The sequence below is a fragment of the Pseudorca crassidens genome, chromosome X (assembly GCF_039906515.1).
Source record: "Pseudorca crassidens isolate mPseCra1 chromosome X, mPseCra1.hap1, whole genome shotgun sequence".
NCBI classification, from domain to species: Eukaryota; Metazoa; Chordata; class Mammalia; order Artiodactyla; family Delphinidae; genus Pseudorca; species Pseudorca crassidens.
The window spans coordinates 121,252,651-121,273,912 of record NC_090317.1 but is presented as its reverse complement, the minus strand read 5'-3'; the positions used below and the strand labels follow the sequence as shown (position 1 = coordinate 121,273,912).

The 21,262-nt window shown below is 41.5% G+C and overlaps 1 protein-coding gene across 3 annotated transcripts in view; it reads left to right on the top strand.

Annotated features, from left to right (window-relative positions):
* Positions 1 to 21,262, top strand: part of BMX (BMX non-receptor tyrosine kinase) — a 49,709-nt gene that overhangs the window by 16,591 nt on the left and 11,856 nt on the right. For 2 of the 3 annotated variants that reach the window (XM_067722653.1, XM_067722651.1), the window contains exons 6-14: positions 1,106 to 1,170; positions 3,640 to 3,815; positions 5,306 to 5,377; positions 6,040 to 6,093; positions 7,784 to 7,838; positions 9,150 to 9,229; positions 12,801 to 12,928; positions 16,611 to 16,685; positions 17,409 to 17,580. In XM_067722653.1, the coding sequence (XP_067578754.1) occupies positions 1,106 to 1,170; positions 3,640 to 3,815; positions 5,306 to 5,377; positions 6,040 to 6,093; positions 7,784 to 7,838; positions 9,150 to 9,229; positions 12,801 to 12,928; positions 16,611 to 16,685; positions 17,409 to 17,580 (877 nt within the window). The remainder of the gene's footprint in view (positions 1 to 1,105; positions 1,171 to 3,639; positions 3,816 to 5,305; positions 5,378 to 6,039; positions 6,094 to 7,783; positions 7,839 to 9,149; positions 9,230 to 12,800; positions 12,929 to 16,610; positions 16,686 to 17,408; positions 17,581 to 21,262) is intronic. The other variant, XM_067722652.1, reaches the window with a different exon arrangement.

The following is a 21,262-nucleotide window of genomic DNA, read 5'->3' as shown; positions in this document are numbered from 1 at the left end:
CCAGAGAGTAATGTCTCCTTACAGCATTAATCATTTACCCCAATGATTCTGTCTATGGTCAGCATTATTACTCAGCAGGCCAGATTCCAGCTCTGACTCTGCCCTAACTCCCTGGTAAAGAGCAGGAAAACAGGCCAGAGAGAGCACTACCTTGGGATTATCCTCCTGGGCCCTGTCTGGGTGGCACCTGCCATGTGTCCTGAGTGCCAAAGGCTCTCTGCCGGCCTCTGAAGAAAACTACAGAACGTAGTAGAGGTGTCATGGCTTGCAGACAGCTGTGATATTGTCTGCCTGCCTAAGTGTCACTTCTTCCCTCGGCCTCCTCCTCTGCTGAGCTACAAGGCAGCCCGCAGGCACATCTACTAGGAAGGGAACAGTTGGGCATCTTTGCTTCCTTCTGTTTCCAAAATGCCATGGAACATCCTCTGTCCAAGGTATATATGGCCTATAAATAAGCTGACCATACACCCCAATTTGCTTGGGACAGTCCATCCTGCAGCTGGGGACCTGGCATAATTATTAAAAGCCTACCCATCACTGTCAGAAAGGTTCCAGCTGAGTCAATACACCATATGGTGACCCCACTTATAAGACATACAATGGCTTCACCCTCACAACCTGGATGTCTATCTACATGTGTGAGTAGAAAGAAAAACCAGCAAGTATCCTAACAACGGGGTGGTGGGGGGAAGCATAGGATAAGTTTGTTCACTTATAAATCAGCTATTTCTATGCATCTTGTATGAGCTGATCAAAGAAGAATCAGACATGGATTCTGAATCCTAGGCTCGTAGATACTACCCAATGAGATTAGATATCTGTTACTCAGAGACGAGGTAGAAATGTGGCATAAAGTAACAGTTTATAGAATTTAGAGGACCTTGAATTTCTTATCCACTTGGGAAGATACTGATAATCAATGGTGAAGTGGTATCTGAGTTGGGTATTATACAGGAAAGCAACAGAATCACTCCAGATGTTCTAAGTTCATGTAGTCTGGAGTATTGCTCACACAATCTAGTTCACTCTTTTGATTCATAACATTGGGTGTTTTGCTTTGTTTTATTTAAAGTTTTTTCTGCTATTACTTGGTTTTACTCTTCAGATGCTGATCTGCACATTGAACCCAAAGAAGAAAAACACAGAGTTCCCATCTTCCCAGACAGAGTGGTAAGTCAACATTTCAATTTTTTTCATAGTCAAGATATATTAAATAAACCAAGAGTTGCCAAATTCAAGACTGGAATACATGGGCTTCATTCAGAATGCCCAGCAAAGAGAGAGAAGACGTGACCTATCGCCAACAGCCATGGCAGTAGCAAATAATAAATTCAAACAAAGAACCATTTTATGTTTTTTTGCATTTAACGACTGGGCCTTTTTCTAACCTGTAAACGCAAAAAATGATGTATGTGGGAGAAGCCCTTAAGATGGCATCGCATATAACAGGCAGCTATATTGGCTGACATTCCTCCCCCACCACCAGCACGGCTAAGTCTGCCTCGTGTACGTATCCTGGCAAAGGAATGGGACCCCATAGGGCACAAGCAGAATATAATTCTTTCCCTCCATTATCCCTTCAGAGCCACTTGGTGGGCTTTCTTCTCTGTCCCTGAGGTATGTCATTACCTCAGATGACATAAAATTTCCCAATTACTAGTAGTCATGAGAACAGCCTCTAAAGTGATCCATCCAATGTTATAATCCCATGACTCGAAACGTCATTTCAAGTTAAAACATCCCCCCCTTCCCTTAGCTCAAGTCTGCATTCAAAGGGCAGCCTGCTTTGGGGGAGAGGTCAGGGAGAGGCTGACCTGGGGGAGAGGTCAGGGAGAGGCTGAGATTTCTGACGCTTTCAGGATTGAGGCCCAGGAAGAGAGGGTATAATGAAAAAGAGACAGTCATACGTGGCCACTCCCATCATGATTTGGTAGTGGTGGCTTCTGGGTGAGACAGTTTTCCAATGCTGATTCTTTATCATACAGGACACTTTCGTGGATTTCCCCCTGGGGTGGAGTTTTACGACAGAGCAAATGTCTTGACCCTTAGCTCTTCCGGTTTCTAGCCCTCAAACTTTCTACTGGGTCCATTCACTCATCTAGGGCAGAGTTCCTTTCAAGGTGGCTCCCAGCCAACCCTCACTCAAGGGTGGAGTTGGCCTGCAGGAAAACAAACAAAACCTTGATTGCTCTGCTTAGTAAAACTGTACGTGGCTCGCGCTCCCTGCTTTTAGGCTTCCCAGGTAGGTGTCAGCCTCCTCAAATGCCAGGAGACACATAAAATGGCCTCCCTGTGGTTTTCTGGAAGCTCACCTGAAAGTAAGGGAGCATCTCCATCCACCCATCAGCTCTGTGGTGTCTTGGGTACTTATTTTCACCTACACACATTCACACGTACTTACTTCTCTCTTTCTATCTAAGTTAAAACCATATAACTTTTGTAAACCAACATGAAGGACAAAAAGAAATCCATTATTGTCATACGTTGAATTTTTGTCTCCCCAGATTCATGTCCACCCAAAACCTCAGAATGTGACCTCATTTGTAAAGAGGGTCTTTGCAGATATAATTAGTTAAGGATCAAGATGAGATCATACTGGATTAGGATAGATCATAAATTCAATGACTGATGTCCTTATAAGATGAGGGGACACAGAGAGATACACAGAGAAGGAGGCCATTTAAAGACCTAAGCAGAGATTGGACTTATGCCGCCACAAGCCAAGAATGCCTAGAACCACCAGAAGCTGGAAGAGGCAAGCAAAGATCCTCCCCCACAGCCTTTAAGTGAAAACTTCATTTTGGACTTTTGACCTCCAGAGCTGTGAGAGAATAAATTTCTGTTGTCTTCAACCACCAGATGTGTAGTAATTTGTTATGGCAGCCCTAGGAAACTGATGGAATTTTTAAGGTTTGGGAGTTTTAGTCTGTTATCAGTGATATTGCTTTTTTTGGTTTGGATACATGCTCCAGCCCTGAAGCTTGAAAATTACGGCTCTGTAAAACACCTAAGAGCAATGTCCAGAATAAGCGAAGGTCAATTAGTGGTTACCTAGGGGCAGGATGGGAACGGGGACTAACTACAAATGGGCCCGAGAGATCTTACAGGGGTGATGGAAAGATGCTAAGACTGGATTGTGGTGATGACTGCTCAACCTGATAAATTTACTAAAAATCACTGAATTCTACACTTACAAAGGGTGAATTTTATAGTATGTGGTATGTAAATTATACGCTAATAAAGTTTATTTTAAACAAATCTAAGAGCAGAGGATAATTTAGGAGCCCCAAACCATGGCATCTAGTCTCTGGCAAGTAATTCCCTCCCCCTCCCTCCCCCGTTTCTCCCTTCCCCATTCTTCCTTCCCCCTCCCTCCCACCCTCCTCCCTTCCTCCCCTGTCTCCCCTCCCTTCCTCCCTCCCCTCCTTCCTCCCTCCCTGCTCCCTTCCTTCCCTCCTCCCTCCCTCCCCCTCCCCCGCGCTCCTTCTCCTTCCCTCCCCTTCCTTCCTCCCTCCCCCCTTCCCTCCTCCCTTCCTTCCGATTTTTTAAAATTTAAGAGCTAATATACTGTGGTTGTTAGTCCCCAGTTCATGCATCTGCGCCTCACTGTGATGCACTAAAATCTCTTATCCCCCGAAGCTGAAGGTCCCTCGAGCAGTTCCTGTTCTCAAGATGGATGAACCATCTTCAAGCACCGCTCTAGCTCAGTACGACAGCGACTCCAAGAAAAACTGTGGCTCCCAGTCAAACGTCAACACGTGGTTTATGCCCAGAGAAGACTGCCCTGACTGGTGGCAAGTAAGAGGACTGAAAAGGTAAACCCCAGCTTCCAGTCTGGCTGTGCAGCGCACAGAGTAGACACTGTCCCACTGCCTTGGAGCTGAGCCTCAACTCGGTCCACACAGGCCTCAGCTGACATAGAGATGCCCTCCGAGAAAATGGTCGGTGCCTGAGCCGGAAGCCTGGGTAGCAGTGGCCCTGCTGAGACTCAGTGGCACAGACTTTCCATTTAGATGATCATATCTAATGATCTAAGTAATACTTGAGCATTTTATTCCCTTTCCTTTCTCTCCCCTCCACCTCCAAATAACCCCATGTTCCAGAACACCAAATCTTTCAACTATATCCTCTGTCTGAGAGAGCTTCGAGTGGGTTACTTTTTAATGCACTTCGGCATCACTGGCCAAATGACTAGTCGATCGAGTGAGGCCATGGCTGCCTTCTCAGGATGTACACCTTCGCCCACACAGTCTTCTTTGCCAGTTCCTCTTTTCACTTAACATCTGGGACATTTTTCCCATTTGAATACATGAGAACATACTAAATTTTTAATTTTTAAAAGTTTTAATTGTGGTAAAACATCATGTAAAATTTACCACCTTAGTCATTTTGCAGTGTACAGTTCAGTGGTGCCCATTACATTCCCAGTGCTGTGCAACCTGCCTGATTACTTTGAATGTCTGTATAGTATTCCCCCATGTGGATAAACCTAAGCGATGCACAATTGATGGATACTCTCCACGTGCTCTTAAAAACCACAAAAAGGCTAAATAAATCGCTTAGCATTTTTTTTTCACTTAGCATTTTTAAATGAGCGTTTTCTTATGAAGAACTGAAGGGAAAAAGCTATGTTCGTGAGCAAGGCTGTTTGGGAAGCTGGGGAAGGAGGCATTGCTGTGCTGGGGCTTCTCCAGGCATTCACTGAAGTGTGGTTTTGAGAAAGACCCTGGGCTGTGAAGGCAAACAGGAAGTAGGTCCTACATTCCAAATAACACAGCCTTTGGACTTGGAGAAGTCAGTACTTCCCCATGCTCCGCTTTGCACCCCAAATGAGACAGATAAAATGATGGGTGGCAGAGGATGAAGAGAATCCTGCAGATCCATCTGTGTCCACATGGAGTTAAACGGTTTGGTATTTTCAGGACTTTCCTTTGCAATCATAACAGCAAAGAGGAAAATAACTTATTTTAAAATATATCAGCAACAGAACGCTTGCATACATACAAGAAAATCAGGGCAAACCCAGTCAAGATGATTTATTAATCCAAGTTTTCCTTTGTTTGGGGTTATTATGAGCCATTATTAAAAATTCTCTTTTCTTTAGGCATCCTGTCAAACTACTGCTTTTTAGTGGAGTCCCTGCAAGGATGAAAATGTGAAAATGACTCATTAGCTTCCATTTCCAAACCAAGTGACATATATGGGTCAAACTGTGAAAGCTGAAACATATCTAACAAAACTACTTTTGTCATTTAACATTTATAAACAAACATCAATTTATGAAATGCATCCCTCTTTTTTGTAGCAGTGAAGAGCTGGCATGCAGTAACCAAAGGGAAAGAAATGCTGTAGATCACAGCACCCTAAAGATGTCATGGTAAATCACATTCAGATATTCTTTTACACCCAGGATTTCTTCCTTTGGCAGGAAAACTAACCACATTTGGGATAATTTTGCAACTAGCCTTTACTTTTTAAGGTAAATATAAAACAAATCCAGCTAGTTTGCTTCTCTGAACCCTGCAGGTGGTCTGAGTTGATGGCTTCTGGGTCACGCTGAAATTTCCCACCCATGGTTCATGATATACACTGGTGTTCTCGTGAACACGGACACACCGGGCTCAGGCATGTCTAGCAGGAGGGAAACCAACGTAGAGTTGAGTAACTCTTCTCTGAGAATAGCTCTATGCACAACCAAGATTTTCTCTAGCTTTGTATCACGGCTCTCCCGGAAGCATCCTCATTTATTTCACGAGCCTGCTCTTCTGACAGAGTCCAAGAAATCTACATTCCTGGGGGCCTTCTGTATCAAGGAGCCAACTTCTCATGAAACTGGGCATGAGCTCAACTTTTAAGCAATCCTCTCTTCACTTTGCTGACACCTTCCCAAGTGCAGAAAAGGGAAAGCTAACAGTCCAGATTTTACTCACATGGATGAAAGCAGGGTGGGATCTGATATGGCACTGGGAGGCACCTGGGTTATTTCTTGGTGGGTTTTTTTTTTTTTTTTGTATTCATGTCATTCCCTCTCTTCTTAAGGGGATCCCCTGAGTCAAGTTCATCTGAAGAAGAGGAAAACCTTGATGACTATGAGTGAGTTTTGAAAGTCCTCTGTGTTTCTCTAAAACTAGACATAGATGTTTCTATTGTTTTCTCCCCCTAAAGTTACAAGCAGATGGTTCAAACTTGCTCAGGAGGCTGTATTTACATGGAGGCACTCATGTGAGGTTCTGGGCCATGTATCTGGAGGATGGGTGACAAGGAACTGGGTTGTTGCTAATGAAAGTATTTTTCCCCAGTCTGGATGATCTAAACCAGCTGCACACATTCCTGGGATCTATCACACACCTGGCCTCCTCTTCATTTCGCTTTGACTTCATAGATGCAGCCCATGACATTTCTGCTGATTATTTCTTCCCTGGAGGCTCCTTGCCAGGATGATGTTTGAAGGCTCTTATTAGCGTTGAGTCCAATTGTGAAGTTAGTTATGATGCAGTAATTTTACAAGGTAGCACAACCGAGCCTTGAATATCACAGCATTTATGTTGAGAGATTCCTATTCCTAGAGTGACCTTATCATTGAACATCCAAACTAGGACACTTTAGAAAGAGAAAGAGTGCACTGCTCAATGTTACATCTGGACATCAGGCATAAACTGGACTCCTCTGGGCAAATAAGAACGTGTGATCGCCCCAATTATACTGAGACAGGGTGGTCTTAAGTGGTTGTTAAGGTCCTTTCCAAAATCTAAGACTCTACCATTCGACAACAAATAGGGACAAAATAATCGTCTCCTGGACTTAAAGTCTGGCATTAAGGAGAGGTGGGAGTAATGGCACAGTGCATCTCTCAGACACCTGCTACCCAACAGCGACCAATTCAGTTGGACACTAGGATAACACATATTTCTAGTTCTGGTTTTGTAGGAGTGCTGTTATTGATTCATTGGCTACGAGCGCAGTGAGAGCATTTACAAAGTACATGTCACTCTTCACCACCTTCTAGTTCCCCTTCAACTGTAGCTTCTTCCCCAACATCTACCCTCTGGAAAGCAACTACTGGAATCATTCAAACTAAGATAAAAATGACTGAGATACAAAATGTAAAACCGACAGCTAGTGGGAAGCAGCCGCATAGCCCAGGGAGATCAGCTCGGTGCTTTGTGACCACCTAGAGGGGTGGGATAGGGAGGGTGAGAGGGAGGGAGACGCAAGAGGGAGGGGATATGGGAACATATGTATACGTATAACTGATTCACTTTGTTATACAGCAGAAACTAACACACCATTGTAAAGCAAGTATACTCCAATAAAGATGTTAAAAAGAAAAATGACTGAGAAATGCTAGCACAAAAATTATTCAAAGATATTTATACTTTAACAGGTGACAAAGACTTAAACCAAAGGGAGAGAACCTCTAATCATGGATTTTAGTCTTTCGCATTTAGATGAATTGGAAGGTTTTCTTTGACTTGGAAAGCCCAGATCTGACCATATAGACAGTCTCTATCTCCATCATTTCTAGATTCCAATGGGGTGTGAGAGGCGTGCATTGGGGAAATGATCAGGAAAGATATGCAGGCCCCACCCCAGAATCATAACTGGGTGGCGGAGACTTAGGAATCTGAGTGTTTAGCAGCTCCTCAAGTGATCCTCTTGAACAGCCAGGTTTGGAAAACCCTGATCTGGGTCAATGCCTCATTTTACAGGTGAGAAACTTAAGTGACAAAGTTATGCAATTAAAACCTATTAATTCTCAAAATGGAATTCCTTTCTATTGCAGCTGGTTTGCAGGTAACATCTCCAGGTCACAATCTGAGCAGTTACTGAGACAAAAGGTAAGTAGTCTAGTCTTTAAAATAGCCTCTAAGAATGTCTTTCTGTTGTTGGGCGTGGAGGGTAATGCACTGCTCATAGAAATCTTACTGCTAATTATACAGTCAAGACGTCATAGTGTTAATTGCCCACCCTGTGGGTTACCAGGCCCTTCACATCTAGCCACTTCCTCTAAGCCCAGTGCTCTATAATAAACCACTCCAAAATTTAGTGGCTTGAAACAACAAGCTTTATGATTCTTCACCGTTCTGTGAGTCAGCTGGGCCGGCAGTTCTGCAGGTTTTGCTCAGGGCCACTCATGTGGCTGCATTCAGCTGGTGGATTGACTAAGGGTGGGCTCAGCTGGGGTAGTCAACCAGGGTGCCATATTCCATCTGCATGTGGCTAACTTGGGCTTCCTCACAGCATGGTCATCTCAAGGCAGTGGCTGAAGAGGCCAAGCCCCACAGTTCAGTGCAAGCAATTACAGAGTCTCAGCTTTTGCCACGTCTGCTAATGTCCCACTGGCCAAAGCAAATCACCTGGGCCAGCCCAAAGTCGATGTGGGAGGGGACTACACAGGGCAGGAATATACAGAGAGATGATTTACTGGGGGCCATCTGTACCTCATACTTCAAGCCTGTCACTAAAACCATTAGCACCTAAACCGGAGTACAGCAGATGTAATGGGGAATAAATCTATCGGATTTTGGTACTAATTGGTAATGGACTTTCCAATTGCAAACTCTTTTGACCTACAAAAGTGACACTTTGCTATAGTTCAACCTAATACGACACACACCAATTATTTCTTGGAGGGGCCCTAGTGAGAACGTGGTGGTCACTACCTAACTCGCTATTTCGCCACATGCACAGTTTAATATCCACTTCGTCTAAATCTAAATCTGCTTAGAATCAGCACATTACAAAAGACAAGTTGAGCATAAATTTAATAAATGATTTGTTCTGCATCTTTGGTTTTCTAAAACCTTCCAAGGGCATGATATGGTGATATGTGGTTTTAAATTTTATTTCTGAAAGATGAAAACGTTAGGCTTGCACAAACACAAAACAGGGAAAATTATCAGAGAAGGTTAAAAATTAACTGGGGAGGAAGAGTTGAAGCACACAGGGTAGATCTATAAAGACACTGAGTGAGAGAAGGAGGAAAGCTAAACCAGGGGTCCCTTCTGTGCCAACTGGTGAGTAATCTGTACCATCAATGTCTAAAGTGGATCTAAAAGATCTACTTTCCGACCAACCTACCAGGGCAAATCGTTTTCAAGAATAATGAAAATGTTTTCTGTCCCTTCCACACTCTCCTTCCTATTTAGGGAAAAGAAGGAGCATTTATGGTTAGAAATTCCAGCCAGCCGGGAATGTACACAGTGTCCTTGTTTAGTAAGGCTATGAAGTAAGTATGATGCGGACTTCTTTCAGCTTCTTGTGTATGTTCCTTGAATATGCTGGTCATTCAGTCACATTTGGGGATAAAATCCCATCTTTAAGCTCTGGAATTTGGGATCAAAGTATTTCTGTGGAATGTGACCATTCGTAGTTGCCTTCCCCCGCCCCACCCCGTACTATCAAGAGGCTGTTTTCTGGGCGATTCTCTCCTGCCCATCCCAGACCGCAGCAGAGCGCCCAGTGCATGGCGAGCCTTTAACATTGGTTAAAGGCATCCTGCGTCATTCCCCCTTGATTCATCCTAAGCCTGGAAAGAGAAAAATAATAGCAATGGTGCCTCTACACTCTTGGCCCTAGCCACCTGCTGAGCTGAGAAACGTAGCCCGGTGTCTGGTTTTTAGTAAGTCTTTCCAGTGGGAGCAGGAGGTTGAATCAGTGTAGCTGTGTTCCCTGCATGGCTTCTTTCTGGGGTGCTGTCCTGTTGGTGTGGTTAAGAGTTCTGGTGTTAAGCTGCACCTCTCAGTCCAAATCCTGACTCTGCCATTTCAAAACGTTATGACACTAGGCAAGTTTCTTAACTTCTGTGCCTCAACTTCCTCATCTGAAAAGTGGACATAATAACCATTATTATGTTCTATGGATGAAGTGGGTTAATTCACAAATTGGATCAGAACAGTGCCTGACACAGAGCACACACTTAATAAAGTAATAGTAATCACTAGCATTGTTGTTGCTGGGAAACAGTAATTCTACCTGCCCTCCTCCCCCGCATGCTTAGGTATATAAGGCCCCACGGTTACCTCAGGCAAGTCACCCTCACCAACATTAGGGTCCCCCTCCAGAGTCTTACAAGCCACTTTCCCATTGGTTGTTAGCCTTTTTGTTCCTTCTAAACATCCTGTGAAGCAAACAGGAAAGCTGTTTTTATTTACACCATTTTACATATGAGAGGACTGAGGTTCAAAGAGAGCTTTTATTTTTTCTTTTTTTAATATCTCTATTGGAGTATAATTGCTTTACAATGGTGTGTTAGTTTCTGCTTTATAACAAAGTGAATCAGCTATACATATACATATATCCCCATATCTCCTCCCTCTTGCGTCTCCCTCCCACCCTCCCTATCCCACCCTCTAGGTGGTCACAAAGCACTGAGCTGATCTCCCTGTGCTATGCGGCTGCTTCCCACTAGCTATTTTACATTTGGTAGCGTATATATGTCCATGCCACTCTCAAAGAGAGCTTATAAAGACCACCCTCAAAACTAATAAATGACAGACTTGAAGCCAGGCCTTCAACAGCCAAGTTCATGTTCCCTCAATCATATCCCTGTATCTATGCTGAAACCACCCAATGTTTTGGAATGAGAATCTGGTCAAATCTCGATTAGGGCCATTTGAAAAAAAAAGTCTATGTGTGCGACCCCTTTTTTAATACTTGGATTGAACGACCTTGAATGACTGAAGGGCCTTGGTGGTTTCTCCATGTGCCCTGCCTTGTGGTGCATATATGTATTTTTTAAATAATTAAGTGATGAAAAAGTTATTTTATTTCGGGAATTTTTTTTACAGCGTACCTACCTCCAATTTGAGATAACAGCATGTACCATAAGCATTCACATGGCATTTTCCAGTGCCAGAAGCCACATCCCCGGTGCACCTCATGTACTAGCTTGCAAACTTGGATGCTGACTAAAGCCAACCCAGTAAGAAGGGGGAGAAGGCTTGGTTCACTGAATATCAAAAGCTCTATGGCTGAATGGAGAACAGTATGGAGGTTCCTTAAAAAACTACAAATAGAACTACCATATGACCCAGCAATCCCACTACTGGGCATATACCCTGAGAAAACCAAAATTCAAAAAGAGTCATGTACCAAAATGTTCATTGCAGCTCTATTTACAACAGCCCGGAGATGGAAACAACCTAAGTGCCCATCATCGGATGAATGGATAAAGAAGATGTGGCACATATATACAATGGAATATTACTCAGCCATAAAAAGAAACGAAATTGAGCTATTTGTAATGAGGTGGATAGACCTAGAGTCTGTCATACAGAGTGAAGTAAGTCAGAAAGAAAAAGACAAATACCGTATGCTAACACATATATATGGAATTTAAGAAAAAAAAAAGTCATGAAGAACCTAGGGGTAAGGCAGGAATAAAGACGCAGACCTCCTAGAGAACGGACTTGAGGTTATGGGGAGGGGGAAGGGTGAGCTGTGACAAGGCGAGAGAGAGGCATGGACATATACACACTACCAAACGTAAGGTAGATAGCTAGTGGGAAGCAGCTGCAAGGCACAGTGATATTGGCTCGGTGCTTTGTGACAGCCTGGAGGGGTGGGATAGGGAGGGTGGGAGGGAGGGAGACGCAAGAGGGAAGACATATGGGAACATATGTATATGTATAACTGATTCACTTTGTTATAAAGCAGAAACTAACACACCACTGTAAAGCAATTATACCCCAATAAAGATGTTCAAAAAAAAAAAAATGACTGGGGAAAAAAAAAAAAAAAAAGCTCTATGGCCCTCAGGGCCTCCAGTTTCAGCCAAACCTGATGTCAGAAGTCCTCTTAGTTAAGCTTCGTGACACCAGATTCATTTTTGAACGTGGCTACATAGAAAAAAAAAATCAGCAAATAGATGAGGAATCAAATGAAAAGAATCCCAATGAAAGACTACAGAAGCCTTCTTTAATGAAACACCATCATTCGGCTGGAGTGAATGTGATGCTCAGACCAAGAGCCAATGAGCCATATGCAACAAGAAAGCATCCTTTCTCCTTTTTATAACTGTGATTCTAACGAGGTTGACATTACAGCAACAAGAATATATTAACAGTTTCTTATGTGCCAAGCATAGTGCAACTGATATATACATACTCTCATCTGAGCTTTCCAACAACTGGATGAGGTAGCTAGCCAGCAATAGAAATGCACTCAAAGCCCAGTTCTTGACTGCTACGCTAGACTCTAACATCTAAGACAGGCATATCATTCCTGGTTAGCCTAAATCAACGTGCATCAATTCACCACTATTTTCTACAAGTAGAGCAACAGAAAAAAAAAAAAAGTTTTATGGGAAAAAGGCACAAGTTCGCATGAGGAATTTAAGGCTATTCCCACCAACTGCAACCTGTACACTCCACTCCCAAAAGAGCTTCCCATCCACAGCCTAATGACCTTTGCCTCCCACCTTTTAATCTCCATTACTATCCTAAAAGAGAATTAATGTTCAGAATAATGATCCTAAAAACTGCAGGGCTCTCAATCACCAAAGGAAGATGCCGGCTTTATACTTACTAAAGGAAGAACGGTACAGAAAGGGGGGATTTTATTATAGATGAATTCTGTATGAGCACAAAGGATCCACTGAGTTCAGAGAGGAGCCCTCTTCCGAACTTATGGATTATCGTGGACACCTCCAGAAACACACTAGATGTCAAGACTCAGAAGCCACCTCTGACTTCCCTTTCTAAACTCTGCAAATGCACATAAAATAATGATTTAACCATTATGTAATCAAGCTTCACTTGTTTATTAAAAACATTCTAACATTCTTTCTTCCTTACTAGTGATAAAAAAGGAACCGTCAAACATTACCATGTGCATACAAATGCCGAGAACAAATTGTACCTGGCAGAAAACTACTGTTTTGATTCCATTCCAAAGCTTATTCACTATCATCAACACAATTCAGCAGGTAACTTGGTTCAGTTTTTCTTTTATGGGTCCTTATTGATAAATATAAATTTTCTTGGATATTACTGACCCTCCTAATACTCTTTTTTTTTAATTGAAGTATAGCTGATTTACAATGTTTTAGGTGTACAGCAAAGTGATTCAGATATATATAATATATATACATTCTTTTTCAGATTCTTTTCCACTATAGGTTATTACAAGAGATTGAGTGTAGTTCCCTGTGCTGTACAGTAGGTCCTTGTTGTTTATCATTTTATATACAGTAGTGTGTGTATCTGTTCATCCCAAACTCCTGATTTATCCCTCCCCCCACTCCTAATACTCTTAATTATATAAGGAATCATGAAAGTGGGGGAAAAATGCTCTCAAGCCCTATGACTGTTGTGATTTTAACCTACGTTTCCTGGAATATAACATTATATACTCTATAATGCCAGGAAAAATGAAGTTGAGTGAGTTCAGTGACTTAGAAGTAGAGATTCTCTTTATAAAAATATTTGCAGTTTTTTTCCTGCCTACAGAAGTAAGATGACTGCAAAATTCAAGCAATATAGAAATGTGCATCATCGGAGAGATAACCTTCATGGACAAGCTGGTGTCTATTTTGACAGAATTTTTTTCTATGCTGACACTAACATTTATTATTCATTATATATATGCATATATATAATATATATGTATGTACACACATTATATGTTTACAGATATGAGATCATTCTATACATACTACTTTTCAGCCTGCTTTCTTTACTCTGCATGTCTTAGAAGTCTTTCCATGCACATGGGTATAGCTCACTCTGATCTGTTTAATGGAAATCTATTGTAGAATTACTCCGTAATTCATTCACCGAACCGTATACTGATTAGCAGTTGGATCATGTACAATATTTTCACATAACAATGGCTGTTTCATGCAAACATAGCTCTGTGTACCTGTATGAGTGTCTCTGTAGCCAAATTCCCTAAAAGTGGAATTTGAGATAATGGTTAAGAAGTTTAAAATTCAGACACTGTCAAATGCTATTCAGAAATGTACGCTCCCACTAACAGCAACACTTCATCCTCACTGACCCTGGGTGCTATCACTCTTTTTAAATTTTGCCTAATTGACTGATACAAATAGTATAAAATAATATAAAAATATATAGAAATCCCTTGTAATGGAAGTATTAACTAACCTTATTGTGGCAATCATTTTGCACTGTAGACATGTATCAAATCATCACAGTTGTACACCTTAAGAGTTACCTATGTTATATGTCAATAAAATCTCAATAAACCTAAAAAAAATGAAATTTAAAAATCCACTCTAAATGTCTTATCTAGACTAGTTCCACTTACAGGCAGTGACTGGATGAATTTCCAACAGTTAGTAAAACTAAGCTGTGGGATCAGCATCAAACTTGTGCAACTCTACCTGACCTGATCACAGGCTCTTACTCCTGGTGTTGATTTTAGTTTTTATTTGTATTTTTCCATGGTCCCAATTTCTTCAATTGTGTATTTTAACATGTAGCACCTGAAAAATACACTTTGGAAAAGGTATTGTATAAATAGATGTCTCCAAGTGGAATGATTCCACTCCAGAGGATACACAAGAAATTCCCCAGGGGATTGGAAGAAAATACTAAAATGTTTATTTAGATTTGTTTCTAAAATCTAATTCTCTTAAGTTTTCTATTTGTGAGTATATTTTATGATTCATATATTGTATCAACACAGCAGCAATTATATATACACATATTTTGGAGGAGTATGTTAATTTTTTTTTTTTTTTTGCTAATTAAAGGTGCAGGATTTACAAGAGACCACTCATGTAAAAACTAGATAAGTAATAGAGAAAAAAGGAAGGAGAGAAACGAAACATGTGTGAGAGCTCCCAGGACTTGGAAAACATCACACATTTAAAGCAAGAAACATACATTTTTAAAAATAAGTTATTTTGAACCACTATAAATACTTTGATTATTTTAACCCAGCTTTACCATAACTCCATGTAAACAATTAAAATGACTTGACCGTTAAATGCAATTTAGGAATAAGCTCATTTTTAATTTTTTTTATTTTTATTTTTGCGGTATGTGGGCCTCTCACTGTTGGGGCCTCTCCCGCTGCGGAGCACAGGCTCTGGACGCGCAGCCCCAGCGGCCATGGCTCACACGCCCAGCCGCTCCATGGCATGTGGGATCCTCCCGGACGGGGGCACGAACCCGTGTCCCCTGCATCGGCAGGTGGACTCTCAACCACTGCGCCACCAGGGAAGCCCAAGCTCATTTAAAAAAAAAAAAAAAAAAATTCAAGTGGTTTACTTATCTTGTACCCTTGTGTACTGTTTGGATTTGTTTTTTTTAACCAAATGTATGTGCTGTGTGTATAATACTTAAATATGGGAGTATAAAAAGATAGCAAAATACCTGAAGAGCCATTTTTCCAAAGAAGATATACAGATGGCCAAAAGACATATGAAAATATGCTCAAGATCAGCACTCATCAGAGAAATGCAAAGCCAAACCACAGTGAGCTATCACCTCACACCTGTCAGAACAGCTACCGCCAAAAAGTCCACAAATAACAAACGTTAATAAGGATGTGCAGAAAAGGGAACCCTAGTACGCTATTGGCGGGAATGTAAATTGGTGCAGCCACTATGGAAAACGGCATGGAGGTTCCTCAAAAAACTCAACATAGCACTGCCATATGACCCAGCAATCCCACTCCTGGGTATATATCTGAAGAAAATGAAAACACTAATTTGAAAAGATATATGCACCCCATGTTCACAGCAGCATTATCTACAATAGCCAAGATATGGAAACAACTTAAGTGTCCATCAACAGATGCATGGATAAAGAAGATGTGGTATATGTATATACAATGGCATATTACTCAGCAATAAAAAATAATGAAATTCTGCCATTTGTAACAACTGGGTAGACCTAGAGGGTTTATGTTTAGTGAAATAAGTCAGTGAAATAAGACTTATATGTGGAATCTAAAAAATAAAATGAATGAATACAACTAAACAGAAACATACTCGCAGATAAAGAGAACAAATTAGTGGCTACCAGTGGGGAGAGGGAAGGGGGGAGGGACAAGATAGAGACAGGGGACTAAGAGATACAAACTACTATGTCTAAAATAAATAAGCAACAAGTATATATTGTACAGCACAGGGGAAAAGAGCCATTATTTTGTGATAACTTTAAGTGGAGTATAATCTATAAAAATATTGAATCACTGTGCTGTACACCTGAAACTAATAAAATATTGTAAATCAACTATACTTCAATTTAAAAAAATAGTTGATGGCTAGCTACAAATGCAATAAAATAATTAAAACAAGAAAAGCTAGCAAAATAAAAATGAGAAACTTTTTAAAATAAAAGATTCCACCAAGCAACTACCTTTGATGAGATTTTTAAAAAATCACATAAAGTATTGATAGCTTTTACTCTTTGAATTTTTGCTTTACATAGAACTAGTTAGTCAAGTCAAGCAAATTAATATAACTACAGGATGAATATGGTTAGAATGGATTCTCTCTCTGCATGACAACATCATGAACTCTGTGCTTTTTCAGCTGCTCTAGAGAGAGCATAAGCAGAGGTGTGAACCAATGTAAGGTAATGTGATGTGATATAATGTCATCATGTGATGATGTGAAGCTGATTCCATTGCAGGCATGATCACACGACTCCGCCACCCTGTGTCAACGAAGGCCAACAAGGTTCCCATCTCCGTGTCCTTGGGAAGTGGTATGGACATGCCCTTGGGTTCTTAAACTCCATTTCCTACCATTTTTCATTTTATATATATATATATATATATATATATATATATATGTGGTTAATTTACTGGGAAAAAAAAGATGGAAGACAGGGAGGAGATCCCTATTCAGCTTGTGTCAGGGAAGGCTTCAGCTCTAATATGTTCATTCGTTTTCTTAAACAAACTGAAACCTTTTCTGTCCTCCCAACCTAACTCTGTAATCTCCCCAGCATTACCAAAAAGACTGACCCAGTCATCAGCCTCTAGAACCCCACTGCCTGTCCTTTCTTCTTCTAGGATTCTCTGCCTGCTCAGGGGAGCCAGTTTGCAACCTGGATCACAGCTTAATTTATTTTATAAGAAAATGTAATGATATTTTACTAAGCTAAGGGCACTGAGCACATTTTGACACCAAGTCTTTCCAAGATGCCTCTGGTTGGCAAAGGTTATTTCACTCTAACTTTTCTTGTCAATAATTGTAGGTGCTTCAGGAACAATACTGTTCTGGTGACATTATCATGTGGTCTAATAGATCATAAGATCATATCACTAAGGATTTTCTTTTTAAGTGATCAACTTAAAATTAAAAGGTCTTGCTGTTCTTCATATTGTCAGTGTTAAACTCTCATTGGAGAGGGAACCACTTGGGAAGCTGTTAGCCCCAAAGCCTTCTATTCTCATCCTAAAGAGGGTCTGTCTTGCCTTATTAGGAATCTGGGAACTGAAAAGAGAAGAGATTATGCTGTTGAAGGAGCTGGGAAGTGGCCAGTTTGGAGTGGTCCATCTGGGCAAGTGGAAGGGGCAGTATGATGTTGCTGTTAAGATGATCAAGGAGGGCTCCATGTCAGAAGATGAATTCTTCCAGGAGGCCCAGACCATGATGTAAGTTTCTCCTGAGGAATGGTGGTTTACCCTCACCATGAGGGGACATTCATGCTAACGGATCTGTCCCTAACATTTGCAAGGCCTGAATCAAGAGTCCACATAGCATAGAATATATAACGGAATATTACTCAGTCATAAAAAAGAATGGAATAATACGATTTGCAGCAACATGGATGGACCTAGAGATGATCATACTAAGTGAACACAGACAAAGACAAATATCATATGATATCACTTATATGTGGAATCTAAAATATGACGCAAATGAACTTATTTACAAAACAGAAATAGACTCAGACATAGAAAACCAACTTATGGTTACCAAAGGGGAGAGGTCAGGGGAGGGATAGATTAGGAGTTTGGGATTAACATCTACACACCACTGTATATAAAATAGATAAGCAACAAGGACCTACTGTACAGCACAGGGAACTGTATTCAGTATCTTGTAATAACCTATAATGGAAAAGACTGTGAAAAAGAGTGTGTGTGTGTTTGTGTGTGTGTGTGTATCTGAATCACTTTGCTGCGCACCTGAAACTAACACAACATCGTAAATCAACTATACTTTAATTTAAAAATGCACCATTTTTCAACAGGAAAAAAAGAATCCACAGATCATAGATACAAATATTTAGAAGTTATAAGTCAATTTAACACCCATTACACAAAATTGGTTCTATGCGTCTCCTCTGACAAGTATACCTTCACAACAACCTGAAAGGTCGTATTCAAATTTAGAATTCTCAAGGCTCTTTAGAGAAGTCAGCCTCTGGACCATGCTCCCCACCCCCCGCAAAACTCCACCCCTCCCCTTTCTCTTCCCACCCCCAGCCCCATCCTGTACTCAGTGCCTATGTGCAGACATAGCATTCAGTACATCCGAGCTCCCTCTGTGTCTCCCACAAGCAACTATCTCGGCTAGGGGTAGGCACACCAACGGCATGGTTCACTCTTGGGGAGATAGACCAGGAAGAGTCTGCAAAGGTCCTGGAAGAGGCCTCAGTACTTTGTGGGCAGGGGATTCCAGAGTCCTGGTACCCCAAGAGTGATAAAGAGATACACTGGTTCTGAGTGGACATGTCTCCTTAGCCCTCTGGCCTCTTTGTCCTGTGGGGAGGGATGCGGTGGAATGAGGAACAGAGTGGGGCCCTGTAAAGCACATGCCCAAGGGCACGAGCTTCTAGTGGCCAGGACTAAGGCACTACTGAAAACTAACGCCCTACAACAATATCCCAACACAGTGTGGTACAAGTCCTGTTCTCACCCTACTTCTTTCCTCATCTGATAAATGAAGATACCCTTCCTAATGGACCTCAGCTCCAAGCACAGCTCTCAACTCTTGGCAATTCATATGTGTTCTCTCTCTCTGGCTCTCCCCCTCCCCCTCCCTCTCCCTCTCCCTCCCCCTCCCCTCCCCCCCCATGTATGTAAGTACAAAGAACTCTTTTAATGATTATACCTCTTGTCAGCATGGTGAATCAGACTTTGAAGGGTGACCAACCATCCATTTTTGCCTGGGACTTCCCTGGTTTCAGCACTGAAAGTCCCACATCCTGGGAAACCCCTCAGTCCCAGGCAAACTGGGACAGTGAGCTGGCCATCCTACTCTAAGGAACCAATCAGCATGGTATGAAAAACAATGCTATAGCAGGCCTTTGGTCAAAGACACTTGAAACCACAAAGCCTAGCCTGCTACAGAGGAATAACATTTTTAAAAAATTTACTTAAACACTTATATACAGTGTTTACAGGCATCTCTCTGAGTGCTTTATAAACATTAATGCATTCAATCCTCATAAGAAGGCTATGAGGGATGTACCATTGTTGTCTTTGGTAGGAAAACATTGTTGTGTTTGGTAGGAAACTAAAGCACAGAAATGTTAAATAACTAGCCCAAGGCCACCAAGCTAGTAAAAGTGGCAGAGCAGAGATGCAAACCCAGCAGCCCTTCCAGCGTCCATTTCCTTAGTCATTCTTTTATGAAGACCAAAGGCACCCGGAGAGTCAGAATAACCACTTTTACTGCAATTGCCCAATTGTTTGGAAGCAGAGGTACTATGCAAACAGAAGCCTTTGGCTGGGGCTGGCTTCACGGGCACACAACCTGCACAGTGTCGAGGGCTCCTGCACTTAGAAGGGCTCCGCGCTTGGTTTAATGCTGTGCTGTCACCATTGAAATTCTTAATAATTCTTACACAAGGATCCCTGCATTTTCACTTTGCACTGATCCCTGCAAATTATGTAGTTCATCCTGTCTCTGGCAATTGTACTGTCATAAAACGGGGGAAGGGGTCCTTGATGTCAGAACAGAAAAATCCGACAGGAACTCCCTTAGGGTCATGGTGTAACCCCTGTGTCATGGTGTAACTTTAAAAGATATTTTTTGCTATTAGAGAGCTGGTAATCCTACAGAATCCTAAAAAGTCATTAACAAATCACCTAGTCATAGAGAACGAGTCCAAACTGTATCATCAGGGGAAACTGTTAAATCTCAAATGTAATGGTCAAACGGAGGCCTGAAATGTGGGAGGTGTCAATTGACATGGTATTCCTACCATGTGCCCCCTGGGCAGTGACTGAATTTGCTCAAGGAACACCTTTTATTGGGTGATAGACCTTGGTCCCACCACAAGCCTTCCCTTTGAAGGGAGCAATGCAGGTCCCTAACACTGCTCAAATATGCATAACCCAGCCTTGAGTAACATGATAACACATGTCCCTATAGTCAAACTAAGGAGGAAAAAAATAACTGAATATTTAATGAATCCTCATCTGTTAAAAAAATTGTCAAGTTGACATGTTAAATTTAATTTAGTCTACACATCTGAACATTAAAGAATCATCCTGTAATGCTCATCATCATTAATTTTTAGAGAAATGCAAATCAAAACTATGAGGTACCACCCCACACGAGTCAGAATGGCCATTACCAAAAAAATCTACAAATAACAAATGCTGGAGAGGGTGTGGAGAAAAGGGAACCCTCCTACACTGTTGGTGGGAATGTAAATTGGTGCAGCCACTATGGAGAACAGTACGCAGGTTCCTCAAAAAACTAAAAATAGAGCTACCATATGACCCAGCAATCCCACTCCTGGGCCTATACCCTGAGAAAACCATAACTGGAAAAGATACCTGCACCTCTATGTTCATAGCAGGACTATTTTTTTATTGGGGTACAGTTGCTTTACAATGTTCTCTTAGTTTCTGCTGTACAGCAAAGTCAATCAGTTATACATATACATATATTCCCTCCTTTTTAGATTTCCTTCCAATTTAGGTCACCACAGAGCACTGAGTAGAGTTCCCTGTGCTATACAGTAGGTTCTCATTAGTTACCTATTTTATATACAGTAGTGTATATATGTCAGTCCCAATCTCCCAATTCATCCCACTCCCCCTTCCCCCCTTGGAAACCATAAGTTTGTTTTCTACATCTGTGACTCTCTTTCTGATTTGCAAATAAGTTCATCTATAGCAGCACTATTTACAGTAGCCAAGACATGGAAGCAACCTAAGTGTCCATCGACTGATGAATGGATAAAGAAGATGTGGAACATATATACAATGGACTATTACTCAGCCATAAAAAGGAACGAAATAATGCCATTTGCAGCAACATGGATGGCCCGAGAGATTATCATACTAAGTGAAGTAAGTCAGACAGAGAAAGACA